This window comes from Pseudophryne corroboree, chromosome 3, assembly GCF_028390025.1.
Source record: "Pseudophryne corroboree isolate aPseCor3 chromosome 3, aPseCor3.hap2, whole genome shotgun sequence".
Taxonomy (NCBI): Eukaryota; Metazoa; Chordata; class Amphibia; order Anura; family Myobatrachidae; genus Pseudophryne; species Pseudophryne corroboree.
This window is the reverse complement of record NC_086446.1, coordinates 27,595,752-27,612,280: the sequence shown is the minus strand read 5'-3', so window position 1 is coordinate 27,612,280 and position 16,529 is coordinate 27,595,752. Positions and strand designations below refer to the sequence as shown.

The 16,529-nt window shown below is 52.2% G+C and overlaps 2 protein-coding genes across 4 annotated transcripts in view; one reads left to right on the top strand and one right to left on the bottom strand.

Moving 5' to 3' along the window:
- The window catches only part of LOC135054582 (gastrula zinc finger protein XlCGF57.1-like), a 134,167-nt gene that overhangs the window by 38,762 nt on the left and 78,876 nt on the right, over window positions 1-16,529 (bottom strand). For 2 of the 3 annotated variants that reach the window (XM_063957740.1, XM_063957741.1), the window contains exon 1: window positions 244-526. The exons of the other annotated variant lie outside the window; for it this stretch is intronic. The gene's annotated coding sequence lies outside the window, so the exon portion shown is untranslated. Of the gene's footprint in view, window positions 1-243; window positions 527-16,529 lie in introns of those variants that run through there. 3 annotated transcript variants of the gene reach the window in all.
- Window positions 681-16,529, top strand: part of LOC135055814 (uncharacterized) — a 69,016-nt gene continuing 53,167 nt past the window's right edge. The window contains exons 1-2 of the mRNA XM_063960284.1: window positions 681-768; window positions 9,160-9,238. Of these exons, the coding sequence (XP_063816354.1) occupies window positions 9,205-9,238 (34 nt within the window). The 5' untranslated portion in view covers window positions 681-768; window positions 9,160-9,204. The remainder of the gene's footprint in view (window positions 769-9,159; window positions 9,239-16,529) is intronic.

Below are 16,529 nucleotides of genomic sequence, written 5' to 3'. Positions count from 1 at the left end.
CAGGCCGCTCCCCCTGTATAGTAACAGGACACCACAGGCTGCTCCTCCTGTTTAGTAACAGGACACCACAGGCTGCTCCTCCTGTATAGTAACAGGACACCACAGGCTGCTCCTCCTGTATAGTAACAGGACACCACAGGCTGCTCCTCCTGTATAATAGAAAACCAGACACCACAGACTACTCCTCCTGCATAGTAACAGGACACCACAGGCTGCTCCCCCTGTATAGTAAGACGCCATTACCTGATCACGACGCACACTGAGAGGTTGCAGCAAGGTAGATGCTACTCCCCCTGGTGACGGGTCTCCTCCCCTAGATACGTCAGAAGGTCCCTTCTCCCACTCCGATATAGAATCAACCAGCAAACGGTTGAGTATATTATGCAACCGATTATATCCACTTCCTGTGTGTGGAACGCAAAGGCCAGAAGTAAAGTGGAACGCACAGACCAGATATAAGGTGAAACTCACAGGTCGGAAGTAGGGTGTAGTTGACAGAGGCTGCTCCCGGTGACTGACCGCTCCCCTCCTACACCCCGGCCACAGCCCCGCCCTCTGAGGAATATTACAATACATGTCTTCAATGCAGGAGGCCGGCGGCCATTTTCTTGTAGACCAGTCCGGCAGCTGCAGTAGCAATAGGATCCCTTTCAGTGTAGTGACGTCGGGAGCGGCGGCCATTTTCACCTGGTCTGAACTCCGCCTTCCTTCTATCATTCCCACAAGGCAGCAGGAGCAGAGAGCAGCCATTGCTGTGTCTGGCAGCAGGTAATGATATTATTATTATTATTCTATAGGCTGAGCAGCTCTGGTGTCAGGTTGCTGTACTACAGGGGGAGCAGCCTCTGGTGCCTTGTTATAGTGCAGCTGGAGCAGCCTCTGGTGCTGCATTATCCCTGTACAGGTGGATTACTGTAATACAGGTGGCGCAGATCCCGCCGTTACCGTAATACAGGTGGCACAGACCCCGCCGTTACCATAATACAGGTGGAGCAGACCACGCCTTTACTGTAATACAGGTGGCACAGACCCCGCCGTTACCGTAATACGGATGGAGCAGGCCCTCCCGTTACCGAAATACAGGTGGAGCAGACCCTCCCGTTGCCAAAATACAAGGGTAGCAGACCAACCCGTTACCGTAATACAGGCGGCGCAGACCAAGCGTTACCGTAATTCAGGTGCAGCAGACCCACCCGTTACCGTAATACAGGCGGCACAGACCCCGCCATTACAGTAATACAGGTGTAGCAGATCCTCCCGTTACCGTTATACAGGTGGCGCAGACCAAGCGTTACCGTAATTCAGGTGGAGCAGACCCCACCGTTACCGTAATACAGGTGGCGCAGACTCCGCGGTTACAGTAATACAGGTGGCGCTGACTCCGCCATTACAGTAATACAGGTGGCGCACACTCCGCCGTTACAGTAACACAGGTGACGCAGACCCCGCTGTTACCGTAATACAGGTGGCACAGACCCCGCCGTTTGCAGTAATACAGGTGGCACAGACCCCGCCGTTTGCAGTAATACAGGTGGCGCAGACCACGCCGTTACTGTAATACAGGTGGCACAGACCCCGCCGCTACCGTAATACAGTTGGTGCAGACCCCGTCGTTACCGTAATACAGGCGGCGCAGACCCCGCCAGTGATCGCGCTGAGGCCCCCAAAAAGTGGGTCCCAGGGACCCCTCACTTTTAAAAATTGGGGTCCAACCTTTCCTTTTCTGGGTCCTATTGGGTTAAAGGCTCTTATTGATCTTAATCTTATTTGGACACCACAAAAAAGAGTTGCAAGGGTAGGGGGGGTTGGGGTGACAATGCTGCTGGGTTGTGTAGCATGCAGGTCACCCTACACCAGAGCTGTAACTAGACATTTTGGTGCCCTTTGGCAGAAAGTGAATTGATGCCCCACCTCCATGATCCCAGAATGCAGGCAGTGCGCGCCGCAAAAATTTACGGGCGTGGCTTCATGGGGAGGGGGCGTGACCACATAATAGTGCCAATTCACATTACGCCACACAGTAGTGCACGTTATACATATTGCTCCAGATAGAGCACATCATACACAGTGCGCCAGGTAGAGCACGTTACACACATTGCGCCAGGTAGAGCACGTTACACACATTGCGCCAGGTAGAGCACGTTACACACATTGCACCAGGTAGAGCACGTTATACACACTGCGCCAGATAGAGCACGTTACACACATTGCGCCAGGTAGAGCACGTTACACACATTGCGCCAGGTAGAGCACGTTACACACATTGCGCCAGGTAGAGCACGATACACACACTGCGCCAGATAGAGCACGTTACACACAGTGCGCCAGGTAGAGCATGTTACACACAGTGCGCCAGGTAGAGCACGTTACACACATTGCGCCAGGTAGAGCACGTTACACACACTGCGCCAGGTAGAGCACGTTACACACATTGCGCCAGATAGAGCACGTTACACACAGTGCGCCAGGTAGAGCACGTTACACACAGTGCGCCAGGTAGAGCACGTTACACACAGTGCGCCAGGTAGAGCACGTTACACACAGTGCGCCAGGTAGAGCACGTTACACACAGTGCGCCAGATAGAGCATGTTACACACAGTGCGCCAGGTAGAGCATGTTACACACATTGCGCCAGGTAGAGCACGTTATACACAATGCGCCAGATAGAGCACGTTACACACAGTGCGCCAGATAGAGCACGTTACACACAGTGCGCCAGGTAGAGCACGTTACACACAGTGCGCCAGATAGAGCATGTTACACACAGTGCGCCAGGTAGAGCATGTTACACACATTGCGCCAGGTAGAGCACGTTACACACACTGCGCCAGATAGAGCACGTTACACACAGTGCGCCAGGTAGAGCACGTTACACACAGTGCGCCAGGTTGAGCACGTTACACACATTGCGCCAGGTAGAGCACGTTACACACATTGCGCCAGATAGAGCACGTTACACACAGTGCGCCAGGTAGAGCACGTTACACACAGTGCGCCAGGTAGAGCACGTTACACACAGTGCGCCAGATAGAGCATGTTACACACAGTGCGCCAAGTAGAGCATGTTACACACACTGCGCCAGATAAAGCACGTTACACACATTGCACCAGGTAGAGCATGTTACACACATTGCGCCAGGTAGAGCACGTTACACACATTGCACCAGATAGAGCACGTTACACACATTGCGCCAGGTAGAGCACGTTACACACATTGCGCCAGATAGAGCACGTTACACACAGTGCGCCAGGTAGAGCACGTTACACACATTGCGCCAGGTAGAGCATGTTACACACAGTGCGCCAGGTAGAGCACGTTACACACATTGCACCAGGTAGAGCATGTTACACACAGTGCGCCAGGTAGAGCACGTTACACACATTGCGCCAGGTAGAGCATGTTACACACAGTGCGCCAGGTAGAGCACGTTACACACATTGCGCCAGGTAGAGCACGTTACACACAGTGCGCCAGGTAGAGCACGTTACACACAGTGCGCCAGGTAGAGCATGTTACACACAGTGCGCCAGGTAGAGCACGTTACACACAGTGCGCCAGGTAGAGCACGTTACACACAGTGCGCCAGGTAGAGCACGTTACACACAGTGCGCCAGGTAGAGCACGTTACACACAGTGCGCCAGGTAGAGCACGTTATACACACTGCGCCAGGTAGAGCACGTTACACACATTGCGACAGGTAGAGCACGTTACACACACTGCGCCAGGTAGAGCACGTTACACACACTGCGCCAGGTAGAGCACGTTACACACAATGCGCCAGGTAGAGCACGTTACACACAGTGCGCCAGGTAGAGCACGTTACACACATTGCGCTAGGTAGAGCACGTTACACACACTGCGCCAGATAGAGCACGTTACACACATTGCGCCAGGTAGAGCACGTTACACACATTGCGCCAGATAGAGCACGTTACACACATTGCGCCAGATAGAGCACGTTACACACAGTGCGCCAGATAGAGCACGTTACACACAGTGCGCCAGGTAGAGCACGTTACACACAGTGCGCCAGGTAGAGCACGTTACACACACTGCGCCAGATAGAGCACGTTACACACAGTGCGCCAGGTAGAGCACGTTACACACACTGCGCCAGGTAGAGCACGTTACACACACTGCGCCAGATAGAGCACGTTACACACAGTGCGCCAGGTAGAGCATGTTACACACACTGCGCCAGGTAGAGCACGTTACACACATTGCGCCAGATAGAGCACGTTACACACAGTGCGCCAGGTAGAGCACGTTACACACAGTGCGCCAGGTAGAGCACGTTACACACAGTGCGCCAGGTAGAGCACGTTACACACAGTGCGCCAGGTAGAGCATGTTACACACATTGCGCCAGGTAGAGCACGTTACACACACTGCGCCAGATAGAGCACGTTACACACATTGCGCCAGGTAGAGCATGTTACACACATTGCGCCAGGTAGAGCACGTTACACACAGTGCGCCAGATAGAGCACGTTACACACAGTGCGCCAGGTAGAGCACCTTACACACAGTGCGTCAGGGGGAGCACGTTACACACACTGCGCCAGATAAAGCACGTTACACACATTGCGCCAGGTAGAGCATGTTACACACACTGCGCCAGGTAGAGCACGTTACACACATTGCGCCAGATAGAGCACGTTACACACAGTGCGCCAGGTAGAGCACGTTACACACAGTGCGCCAGGTAGAGCACGTTACACACAGTGCGCCAGGTAGAGCACGTTACACACAGTGCGCCAGGTAGAGCATGTTACACACATTGCGCCAGGTAGAGCACGTTACACACACTGCGCCAGATAGAGCACGTTACACACATTGCGCCAGGTAGAGCATGTTACACACATTGCGCCAGGTAGAGCACGTTACACACAGTGCGCCAGATAGAGCACGTTACACACAGTGCGCCAGGTAGAGCACCTTACACACAGTGCGTCAGGGGGAGCACGTTACACACACTGCGCCAGATAAAGCACGTTACACACATTGCGCCAGGTAGAGCATGTTACACACATTGCGCCAGGTAGAGCACGTTACACACATTGCGCCAGATAGAGCACGTTACACACATTGCGCCAGGTAGAGCACGTTACACACATTGCGCCAGATAGAGCACGTTACACACAGTGCGCCAGGTAGAGCACGTTACACACATTGCGCCAGGTAGAGCATGTTACACACAGTGCGCCAGGTAGAGCACGTTACACACAGTGCGCCAGGTAGAGCATGTTACACACAGTGCGCCAGGTAGAGCACGTTACACACAGTGCGCCAGGTAGAGCATGTTACACACAGTGCGCCAGGTAGAGCACGTTACACACAGTGCGCCAGGTAGAGCACGTTACACACAGTGCGCCAGGTAGAGCACGTTACACACATTGCGCCAGGTAGAGCACGTTACACACAGTGCGCCAGATAGAGCACGTTACACACAGTGCGCCAGGTAGAGCACGTTACACACATTGCGCCAGGTAGAGCACGTTACACACAGTGCGCCAGGTAGAGCACGTTACACACAGTGCGCCAGATAGAGCACGTTACACACAGTGCGCCAGGTAGAGCACGTTACACACAGTGCGCCAGGTAGAGCACGTTACACACAGTGCGCCAGGTAGAGCACGTTACACACATTGCGCCAGGTAGAGCACGTTACACACACTGCGCCAGATAGAGCACGTTACACACAGTGCGCCAGGTAGAGCACGTTACACACAGTGCGCCAGGTAGAGCACGTTACACACAGTGCGCCAGGTAGAGCATGTTACACACAGTGCGCCAGGTAGAGCACGTTACACACATTGCGCCAGGTAGAGCACGTTACACACAGTGCGCCAGGTAGAGCACGTTACACACAGTGCGATAGGTAGAGCACGTTACACACAGTGCGCCAGATAGAGCACGTTACACACATTGCACCAGGTAGAGCACGTTACACACATTGCGCCAGGTAGAGCACGTTATACACATTGCACCAGGTAGAGCACGTTACACACATTGCACCAGATAGAGCACGTTACACACAGTGCGCCAGGTAGAGCACGTTACACACAGTGCGCCAGGTAGAGGATCACTTACACATTGCAGCCACCACCTCAGACCCCCACTACTTGATGTGCAGGCTAGAGATGGTGTAATATGGCTAGGGAGAGAGAGAGAGGGGACAGGATCCAACCTGCTGTTGCTAGTGGCTGCTATTACAGGTCTCCCTGCAGCTCAGCCTCTTGGGCTCCATGAGCTGAACGTTCAGAGCAGCCCTCACCCCTGGCTTGTGCCTAGCCCTGTCCTATGCTGGGAGCTGGCTGCACACAGTGCGCCAGGTAGAGCACGTTACACACATTGCGCCAGGTAGAGCACGTTACACACAGTGCGCCAGGTAGAGCACGTTACACACATTGCGCCAGGTAGAGCACGTTACACACAGTGCGCCAGGTAGAGCACGTTACACACAGTGCGCCAGGTAGAGCACGTTATACACATTGCACCAGGTAGAGCACGTTATACACATTGCACCAGGTAGAGCACGTTACACACATTGCGCCAGGTAGAGCACGTTACACACATTGCGCCAGATAGAGGATCACTTACACATTGCAGCCACCACCTCAGACCCCACTACTTGATGTGCAGGCTAGAGATGGTGTAATATGTCTAGGGACAGAGAGAGAGAGGGGACAGGATACAACCTGCTGTTGCTAGTGGCTGCTATTACATGTCTCCCTGCAGCTCAGCCTCTTGGGCTCCATGAGCTGAACGTTCAGAGCAGCCCTCACCCCTGGCTTGTGCCTAGCCCTGTCCTATGCTGGGAGCTGGCTGCACACAGTAATAACTGTATGGACACTGCAGCCCTCCCCCACCACCTCCGAGCTCCGTTCACAGCACAGCCTAATAAATCAAGCAGAGGCTGCCGCTGATCTCCATAAATCCCGGGTGGTAAGGGAATGTGTACAGCGAGAGCTTCGTGATGGATTACATGGAGAGGATCAAGGACGGACTTTGCTAGGGGATGCGAACACTAGCAATGACGTGCGGTAGTGCACTGTAGCCGCCCTTTCCCTCCTTCACTGCCAGATCCTCCTGTGCGGTGTGCTCCTGGACATACTCCCCAACCCCATCCCCGCTGCTGCTGCGCTTACTGAAGCATGCAGGACATCAGAGGTGCGTGGCCCCCCTCCCCCATGTGATTCGTATCTAAAACACTGCATCAGCCGATCAGAACTGCAGCAGCGCCAACACTGAACAGGCAGGTAGCTGCTGGGTTATGAATAAACAGACGGTCACTCACTGTCGCGGCCAGAGCGCCCGGGAAGCAGGGAAGAGTCGAATACACTTTTTCTGAAGGGGTGTGTCCTGGGGACGCGCTCCACTCAGATTGGCTAGAGGTGTAATGATTCATGTCTCCCTTGACCAAGAGGCTCCTTCTCCACATATTTAGTTCTCTCTGCAGCCGACAAGGTAGAAATCAATCATTACACCTCCAGCCAATCCCAGTGGAGCGCGTCCCTGGGGACCCACCCATTCAGAAAAAGTGAGTCCCTGGGTCTTATTATTGGGTAAAATACGCGCTATGCCGCGTTTTTGCGATCACTGCCCCGCCATTATCGTAATACAGGCGGCGCAGACCCCGCTATTACCATAATACAGGTGGCGCAGACCCCGCCGTCACCATAATACAGGGGATGCAGACTCCGCCGTTACCATAATACAGGTGGAGCAGACCCTCCTGTTACCATAATACAGGTAGCGCAGACCCCGCCGTTACCTTAATACAGGTGGCGCAGACCCCGCTGGTACTATAATACAGGTGGAACAGACTCTGCCGTTACAGTAATACAGGTGGTGCAGACCACGCCGTTACTGTAATACAGGTTGAGCAGACTCCACCGTTACAGTAATACAGGTGGTGCAGACCCCGCCGTTACCGTAATACAGGTGGAGCAGACCCCGCCGTTACCGTAATACAGGTGGAGCAGACCCTCCCGTTACCGTAATACAGGTGGCACAGACCAAGCCGCTGCCAAAAAACAGGTGGAACAGACCCTCCCGTTACCATAATACAGGTGGAGTAGACCAACCCGTTACCGTAATACAGGCGGCGCACACCCCGCCGTTATTGTAATACAGGCGGCGCAGACCCCGCTTTTACCGTAATACAGGTGGCGCAGAACAAGCCGTTACCGTAATACAGGTGGAGCAGACCCTCCCATTACCATAATACAGGTGGAGCAGACCCACCCGTTACCGTGATACAGGTGGCGCAGACCCCGCTGTTACCTTAATACAGGTGGCGCAGACCCCGCCGATACAGTAATAAAGGTGGTGCAGACCCCGCCGTTACTGTAATACAGGTGGAGCAGACTCCGCCGTTACAGTAATACAGGTGGCGCAGAACCCACCGTTACCGTAATACAGGTGTAGCAGACACTCCCGTTACCATAATACAGGTGGAGCAGACCCTCCCGTTACCGTAATACAGGTGGCGCAGACCCAGCCGTTACTGTAATACAAGTGGCGCAGACCCCGCCATTACCGTAATACATGTAGCGCAGACCCCGCCATTACCGTAATACAGGTGGAACAGACTCCGCCGTTACCGTAACACAGGTGGTGCAGAACCCACCGTTACCGTAATACAGGTGGTGCAGAACGCACCGTTACCGTAATACAGGTGGAGCAGACCCCGCCATTACCGTAATACAGGTGTGTATGGGTTACTGTCACCTATTATAATAAGTTACTGCAGAACTGTGCGTCCCAGGTACAGTTTTTCAGTCTATGGACTCTGCAGAAAATGCCTACCGGAGGCTTTATGACCGGGGAATTCCCAGTAGCTACAGGGCATCTACTGCGCTCAGGACCTGGGTAACTAACTTGGCTTTCCCAAAGTCTCTTCGGGAGCCTGAGGACAAAGGTCAGACATCACGATCGCCACACAGGAGGCTGTAATTTTAGGTATAACTGACCAAGTATGGATTATAGCCCTCCTCACCACAGTTTAGGGGTGGCCGTCGGCCATCGATGATTCATAATCATCGATATTTTATGGCCGAAGTTGAATTGTTTTGCCATCATTGGGGGAAAACTAGATGGTTTCCCTCCTTTGATGGAATGGCATAAGTAATTTTTTTTTTCTCCATGCAGGAGGGGGAGTATATAGAGGAACACAGGGGTCTGTACAAGGACGTGATGATGGAGAATCACCGGCCCCTCACATCACTGGGTAAGAGGAGACTGTCATGTATTGGGCCCCCTATACGGGCCGGACTGGCCATCTGACGGTTCAGACAAACACCAGATGGACGGGTCCAGTCAGGCAGCAGAAATCCGTGATCTGCTGTAGTGAGGAAATGTTTCCCAGCAGTCGTCCGACCAAGGCCCCACCCACTGAAGCAGTTCCAAACACAGGGCAAAGGCTACTCTGTCACATGCACACACTATGCCCGCTGTACTTCCCCCTGCACCCAGTTCGGTCTCCGACAGGCTAGATAGTTTCCATTAACACGTCCCCCCTCCACTCTGACCAGCCTTTCCCCCTCCTTTGTAGCACCTCCCGCACTTTGGTGTGGGTTTACCTGGTCTACCGGTTTGTGCACACCAGTGAAGGACATTGCACTTCCGGTTGCGGTCCGGCGTGACACCACCGCTTATGGTGTGGGCAGCATCCATGATCCCAGGCATCAGTGAAGTAAGCCCCCTCCTGCTGCGGTTATCTAGTGGTTTATTTGGGTTTGATTACCATTGTTTCTCTTACGTCCTAGAGGATGCTGGGGTCCATATTAGTACCACGGTGTATAGACGGGTCCACCAGGAGCCATTGGCACTTTAAGAGTTTAACAGTGTGGGCTGGCTCCTCCCTCTATGCCCCTCCTACCAGACTCAGTTTAGAAAATGTGCCTCGAGGAGCCGGTCACAGCTAGGGGAGCTCTACAGAACTTTTCTAGAAAAGTTTAATTTTAGAGTTTTTTATTTTACAGGGAAGCTGCTGGCAACAGCCTCCCTGCATCGAGGGACTGAGGGGGAGCCGTGTCTGCCCTGCGGGGTCTGAGCTACTGTCTCCGCTGACTGGACACTGAGCTCCAGAGGGGTCTGATCGTTCTCCGCCACAGGGGACCACTCGCCCCAGCAGCCTGCCGCCACCCGCTTGCAGAGCTGAAGTTGTGGCGAGTGAGTCACTGACCCCCTAGCAAGCGGCTACACCCTATACTGACCACACAGCCTGTCAGGGTCCCTGGATGTCAGCCAGCACCAAAATTCTTCAGGCTAGTATAATCTTCAGAGCGGGAAGACAGCGCCATTGCGGGGGCGGAGCTTCTCCTCAGAGCGGACCCATCAGCGTTCAGTGCCATTTTCCTGCCTGCAGATCACTGCCAGTGGATGAACAGGTCCCTCCAGAGCACCCCCAGCTATCTGTACGGTACCGGGGGTTGTGGAAGAGGGAGGAGGCTGTGTAAATAGACTGTGTCACCTATTAAGGGACACAGTCAGCGCTGGTTGGGGGTCTTCCTATACCTGTAGTAGCGCTGTGTGTGGGTTGGCTCCAATCTCTGTCTCTCTGCCATTCTTGGGGGGGAAACTGTGTCTGCCCTGTACCCTGTGTGTATGTGGGGTGTGTGGGATGTACAAGCAAACATGTCTAGAGACTCTGTCTCATGTGCTGCAGAGGATTTATCTTCTCAGGAAGATCCCATCCCATGTAATCAGGATTGCACTGTTATAGCGCAGATCCCAACTAGAGAACCGGAGTAGATAACCTCTCTTAGGGGGGCTATTTCTCAGATTTCTGAAAAGGTTACAAGGACTGAGTATGCAACTCAGGTACTGCAGACCTCTATGGCAGTATGGTCCGGTTCTGTTCACTCGGGCCCCCGTGCGGTACATTCTCACAAACGTGCTCTTGCCCAAATTATGCAGGATGACACGGATATCGATCCTGACACAGCAGACGGTGATGGGGATGTGTTGAGGGGGGCGGCATCGCTTGCTAAGGGGATGCAGTTGATGATTGAGGCCATGCGGGATGTGTTACATATTTCTGACACACCTGAGCAGGTTGAGGAGGCTTTTTTCACAGATAGTAAGAAAGCCCCTCTCACCTTCCCAGCATCTAAGGAATTAAATGCTATATTTTAAAAAGCCTGGGTAAAACCCGGAGAAAAAAATTGCAGATCCCTAAACGGGTTCTGGTTGCTTTTCCCTTCCCGGAAGATTATAGAAAAAAATGGAAGTCTCCACCTACAGTTGACGCCTCTGTCTCCAGGCTGTCAAAACAGGTGGTTTTACCAGTCCCGGGATCTACTGCGTTGAAAGACCCGGCAGATTGCAAAGTGTATGCTATGCTCAATTCCATATACACGGCTTCAGGGGCTATACTGCGGACTACTATTGCCTGTGCATGGATTTCAAAAGCTATAGCAAAGTGGTCAATCACTCTGCAGGAGGACTTGACTACGATGCATAAAGGTGACGTTTATTTTTCCGTAACATACAGGATTCTGCAGGGTTCCTGGTAGAATCCATGAAGGATCTGGGTTCCATGGGTGCAGGGATCTCCTCCATGTCAGTCTCGGCTCACAGGAGTCTCTGGCTGCGCCAATGGTCTGCGGACGCGGAATCCAGGAAAAGTGTGGAGAGCCTACCCTATACAGGTCATCTCTGTTTGGGGAGGCGCTGGATGTGTGGATTGCCATGGCTACAGCGGGTAAGCCTCCTTTTCTCCCCTCAGCTGCATCGGCTATGAAGAAGCCTTTTACTCCCAACACGTCACAGTCCCTTCGACCCGCTAAGACTAGAAAGAACAAACCCGCTCACACCCTTCTTTATAGGTGGCCGTGCCAAATCCAAAAAGCCTGCTCCTGCAGGTTCCCAGGACCAGAAACCTGCTTCTGGTACCTCAAAGTCCTCAGCATGACGGTGGGCCACAAAGCCTGGAGGAAGGTCAGGTGGGAGCAAGACTCCGGCATTTCAGCCACGTCTGGGTGTTGTCTAGCCTGGACCCCTGGATACAGGATATTGTGTCCCGGGGGTACAGGCTGGAGTTCCAAACTCTCCCGCCTCACCGTTTCTTCAAATCAGGCTTGCCAGCTTTGCCGGTAGACAGAGCGATTCTTCTTGACGCTATCCGAAAATTGGTAGTGTCCGAGGTCATTGTTCCAGTTCCGTCTCATCAGTTGAACAAAGGTATTCTCTTAGAGCAGTTATCTCAGGACTGACAGAGGGGGAGTTCCTGGTGTCCCTGGACATCAAGGATGCGTACCTCCACATTCCCATTTGGTTGCCGCATCAGGCTTATCTCAGTTTTGCACTGTTAGACGATCACTATCAGTTTCAGGCACTGCCGTTCGGTCTCTCCACGGCACCGAGGGTCTTCACCAAGATGATGGCAGAGATGATGCTTCTCCGCACGCAGGGGGTGAACATAATTCCGTATCTGGACGATCTTCTGATCAAGGCATCATCCAGAGAGAAATTGTTAAGATCCATTGCTTTCACGACGCATCTGCTCAAGGAGCACGGTTGGATCCTGAACCTTCCAAAGTCCCATCTGGAGCCAACAAGGAGGCTGTCTTTCCTGGGGATGATCATCAACACGGAGGTGCAGAGGGTGTTTCTACCGGTGGAGAAAGCATTGGTGATTCAAACAATGGTCCGGGATGTCTTGAAGCCTGCCCGGGTATCGGTTCATCAGTACATCCGCCTGCTGGGAAAGATGGTTGCCTCCTATGAGGCTCTGCAGTATGGAAGGTTTCATGCAAGATCCTTTCAGCTGGATCTCTTGGACCAGTGGTCGGGATCTCACCTACATATGCACCAGAGGATACGTCTGTCACCCAAAGCCAGGATTTCGCTCCTCTGGTGGCTACAGCTACCACACCTTCTGGAGGGCCGAAGGTTTGGAGTTCAGGACTGGATCCTTCTAACCATGGATGCAAGTCTAAGAGGTTGGAGAGCAGTCGCTCAGGGGGAAACCTTCCAAGGAAGGTGGTCAAGTCAAGAATCCATTCTCCCGATAAACATCCTGGAGCTAAGAGCCATATACAATGGCCTTCTTCAAGCAGCACACCTTCTGCAGGATCGGGCTGTTCAGGTGCAGTCAGACAACGTGACCACAGTGGCCTACCTAAACCGACAAGGCGGAAGGAAGAGCAGTGCTGCAGTGTCAGAGGTGACAAGAATCCTCCTCTGGGCAGAAAGGCACGCAGTGGCGATGTCAGCAATCTTCATTCCGGCAGTACACAACTGGGAAGCGGACTTCCTCAGCAGACACGATCTCCATCCAGGAGAGTGGGGCCTTCACCCGGAGGTGTTCGAGGAGGTAACCAGTTGGTGGGGGTTCCTCACAAAGACATGATGGCCTACCGTCTCAACAAGAAGCTGCGGAGGTACTGTTCCAGGTCGAGAGACCCACAGGCAGTGGTGGTGGATGCACTAGTAGCACCGTGGGTGTTCACGTCAGTGTATGTGTTCCCTCCACTTCCTCTAATTCCAAAAGTTCTACAACTTATAAAAAGAACAGAGGTTCTGGCAATCCTCATTGCTGCGGACTAGCCAAGGAGGGCTTGGTATGCTGATCTGCGGGATTTACTGCTGGAAGATCCAAGGCCCCTACCTCTTCGCTTATCAAGACTTACCACGGCTACGTTTGACGGCATGGCGGTTGAGCGCCAGATCTTAGCTCGGAAGGGTATTCCGAGCAAGGTTATTCCTACCCTGATACAGGCTTGGAAGAGGGTAACGTCTAAACATTACCATCGAATTTGGAAAAAATATGTCTTGGTGTGAATCCAAGAAATTTCCTGCAGTGGAGTTTCAACGTTTTCTCCTTTTCCTGCAAGCAGGTGTGGATATGGGACTGAGATTGGGCTCCATCAAGGTCCAGATCTCAGCTTTATCCGTTTTCTTCCTGAAACAATTGGCTGTCCTCCCTGAGGTTCAGACCTTTTTGAAAGGGGTTCTGCACATCCAGCCTCTCTTTATAGTGCCAACGGAACCCTGGGATCTTGATGTGGTATTACAGTTACTGCAATCGGATAAGTTTGAGCCTCTACAGAAGGCTGGAATCAAACTTCTCACGTGGAAGGCGGTCACTTTATTGGCCTTAGCTTCTGCTCGACGCGTGTCGGAATTGGGGCCTTTGTCCTGTAAAAGTCCCTATCTGATCTTGCATGATGATAGGGCGGAACTCGACTCGTCTGCAGTTCCTTCCTAAGGTTGTGTCACCTTTTCATATCAACCAACCTATTGTGGTGCCAGTGGCTACTGAATCCTCAGTTGCTTCAAAGGCCTTGGATGTTGTGAGGGCTTTGAAGATTTATGTGAAGAGGACGACTCGTCATAGGAAATCTAACTCTTTGTTTGTCCTCTATGATCCCAAGAAAATTGGGTGTCCTGCTTCCAAGCAGTCGATTTTATGCTGGATCAGGTTCACCATCCAGCATGCATATTCTATGGCAGGATTGCCGTGTCCACGATCTGTTAAGGCCCACTCTACTCGTAAGGTGGGCTCTTCCTGGGCGGCTGCCCGAGGTGTTTCGGCTTTACAGCTTTGCCGAGCAGCTACTTGGTCTGGGTCGAACACGTTTGCCAAGTTTTACACGTTCGATACTTTGGCCTCTAATGACCTCAAGTTTGGTCAAGCAGTTTTGCAGGAGCCTCCGTGCTCTCCGTCCCATTCTGGGAGCTTTGGTACATCCCCATGGTACTAATATGGACCCCAGCATCCTCTAGGACGTAAGAGAAAATAGGATTTTAATTACCTACCGGTAAATCCTTTTCTCGTAGTCCGTAGAGGATGCTGGGCGCCCGCCCAGTGCTTCGTTTTCCTGCAGTGGTTATTTAGTTCAGTACTGCCTGGTTCCTAGGTAAGTTCTGCGTTCTTTACTGTTTCAGTACTCTTTCAGCTGTTGCTGAGTTTTCCAGCATGTTGGCTGGATTTGCCTTGTTGTGTGAGCTGGTATGAATCTCGCCACTATCAGTTTCTAGGCTGGTAGGAGGGGCATAGAGGGAGGAGCCAGCCCACACTGTTAAACTCTTAAAGTGCCAATGGTTGCTGGTGGACCCGTCTATACCCCATGGTACTAATATGGACCCCAGCATCCTCGACAGACTCCGAGAAAAGGATTTACCGGTAGGTAATTAAAATCCTATTTTTTGACTGCTTTTCAGGAATGTCCAGTTACGCTACCAGTAATTGGGTTGTTTACTCTATTAAGGACCCCATCTCCACACATTATAAGTATTACTATTATTGAGTGCCATGGGATACAGGCCCTCATTCCGAGTTGATCGGTCGCAAGGTGAATTTAGCAGAGTTACACACGCTAAGCCTACGCCTACTGGGAGTGTATCTTAGCATCCTAAAATTGCGTCCGATGTATTCGCAATATTGCGATCACAAACTACTTAGCAGTTTTAGAGTAGCTCCACACTTACTCTGCCTGTGCGATCAGTTCAGTGCTTGTCGTTCCTGGTTTGACGTCACAAACACACCCAGCGTTCGCTCAGACACTCCCCCGTTTCTCCGGCCACTCCTGCGTTTTTTCCGGAAACGGTAGCGTTTTCATCCACACGCCCCTAAAACGCCGTGTTTCCGCCCAGTAACACCCATTTCCTGTCAATCACACTACGATCGCCGGAGCGAAGAAAAAGCCGTGAGTAAAAATCCTATCTTCATAGCAAAGTTACTTGGCGCAGTCGCAGTGCGAATATTGCGCATGCGCACTAAGCGAAATTTCACTGCGATGCGATGAAAAATAACGAGCGAACAACTCGGAATGAGGGCCACAGTTTGCACCTTTATTATGGGTCTGCATTGCAGAGTATGTGTTTGTTTTTTTGGGTCTATGTTAACTATTAGTATTATTGGTATGTTGCTTATGTGTTTGTTTATGCCAATGTTGGTGATGATGTCACTTCTGTTTGGCTCCTGAAGTGACCTATGTTTGCCACATGTTTGGGTCTATAAAGAGGGGCCTGGGAGGCCATGTTGTTTCCTTTGCCAGAGCATTTGTTACTGCGTGACATAATGTGTTATAAAGAGCGTTACTAATGTGGGCATTATATATAAGGGGCACTACTGTGGATATTGTGTAGAAGTGGTACTTTTAGCAGCCGGGCAAACGCTAAGCCGCCGCCCTCTGGGAGTGTATCTTAGCTTAGCAGAAGTGCGAACGAAAGGATCACAGCACTGCTACAAAAAAACATTGTGCAGTTTCAGAGTAGCTCGATACCTACTCCTAGCTTACGATCACTTCAGACTATTTAGTTCCTGTTTTGATGTCACAAACACGCCCTGCGTTCACCCAGCCACGCCTTCGTTTTTCCAGCCACTCCTGCGTTTTTTCACAACACTCCTCGAAAACGGTCAGTTACCACCCAGAAACACCCACTTCTTGTCACTCTGCGGCCAGCAGTGCGACTGAAAAGCGTTGCTAGAGCTTGTGTAAAACTGCATAGGCTTTTGTGAAAGTACGTTGCGCGTGCGCACCCTACGCATGCGCAGAAGTGCCGTTTTT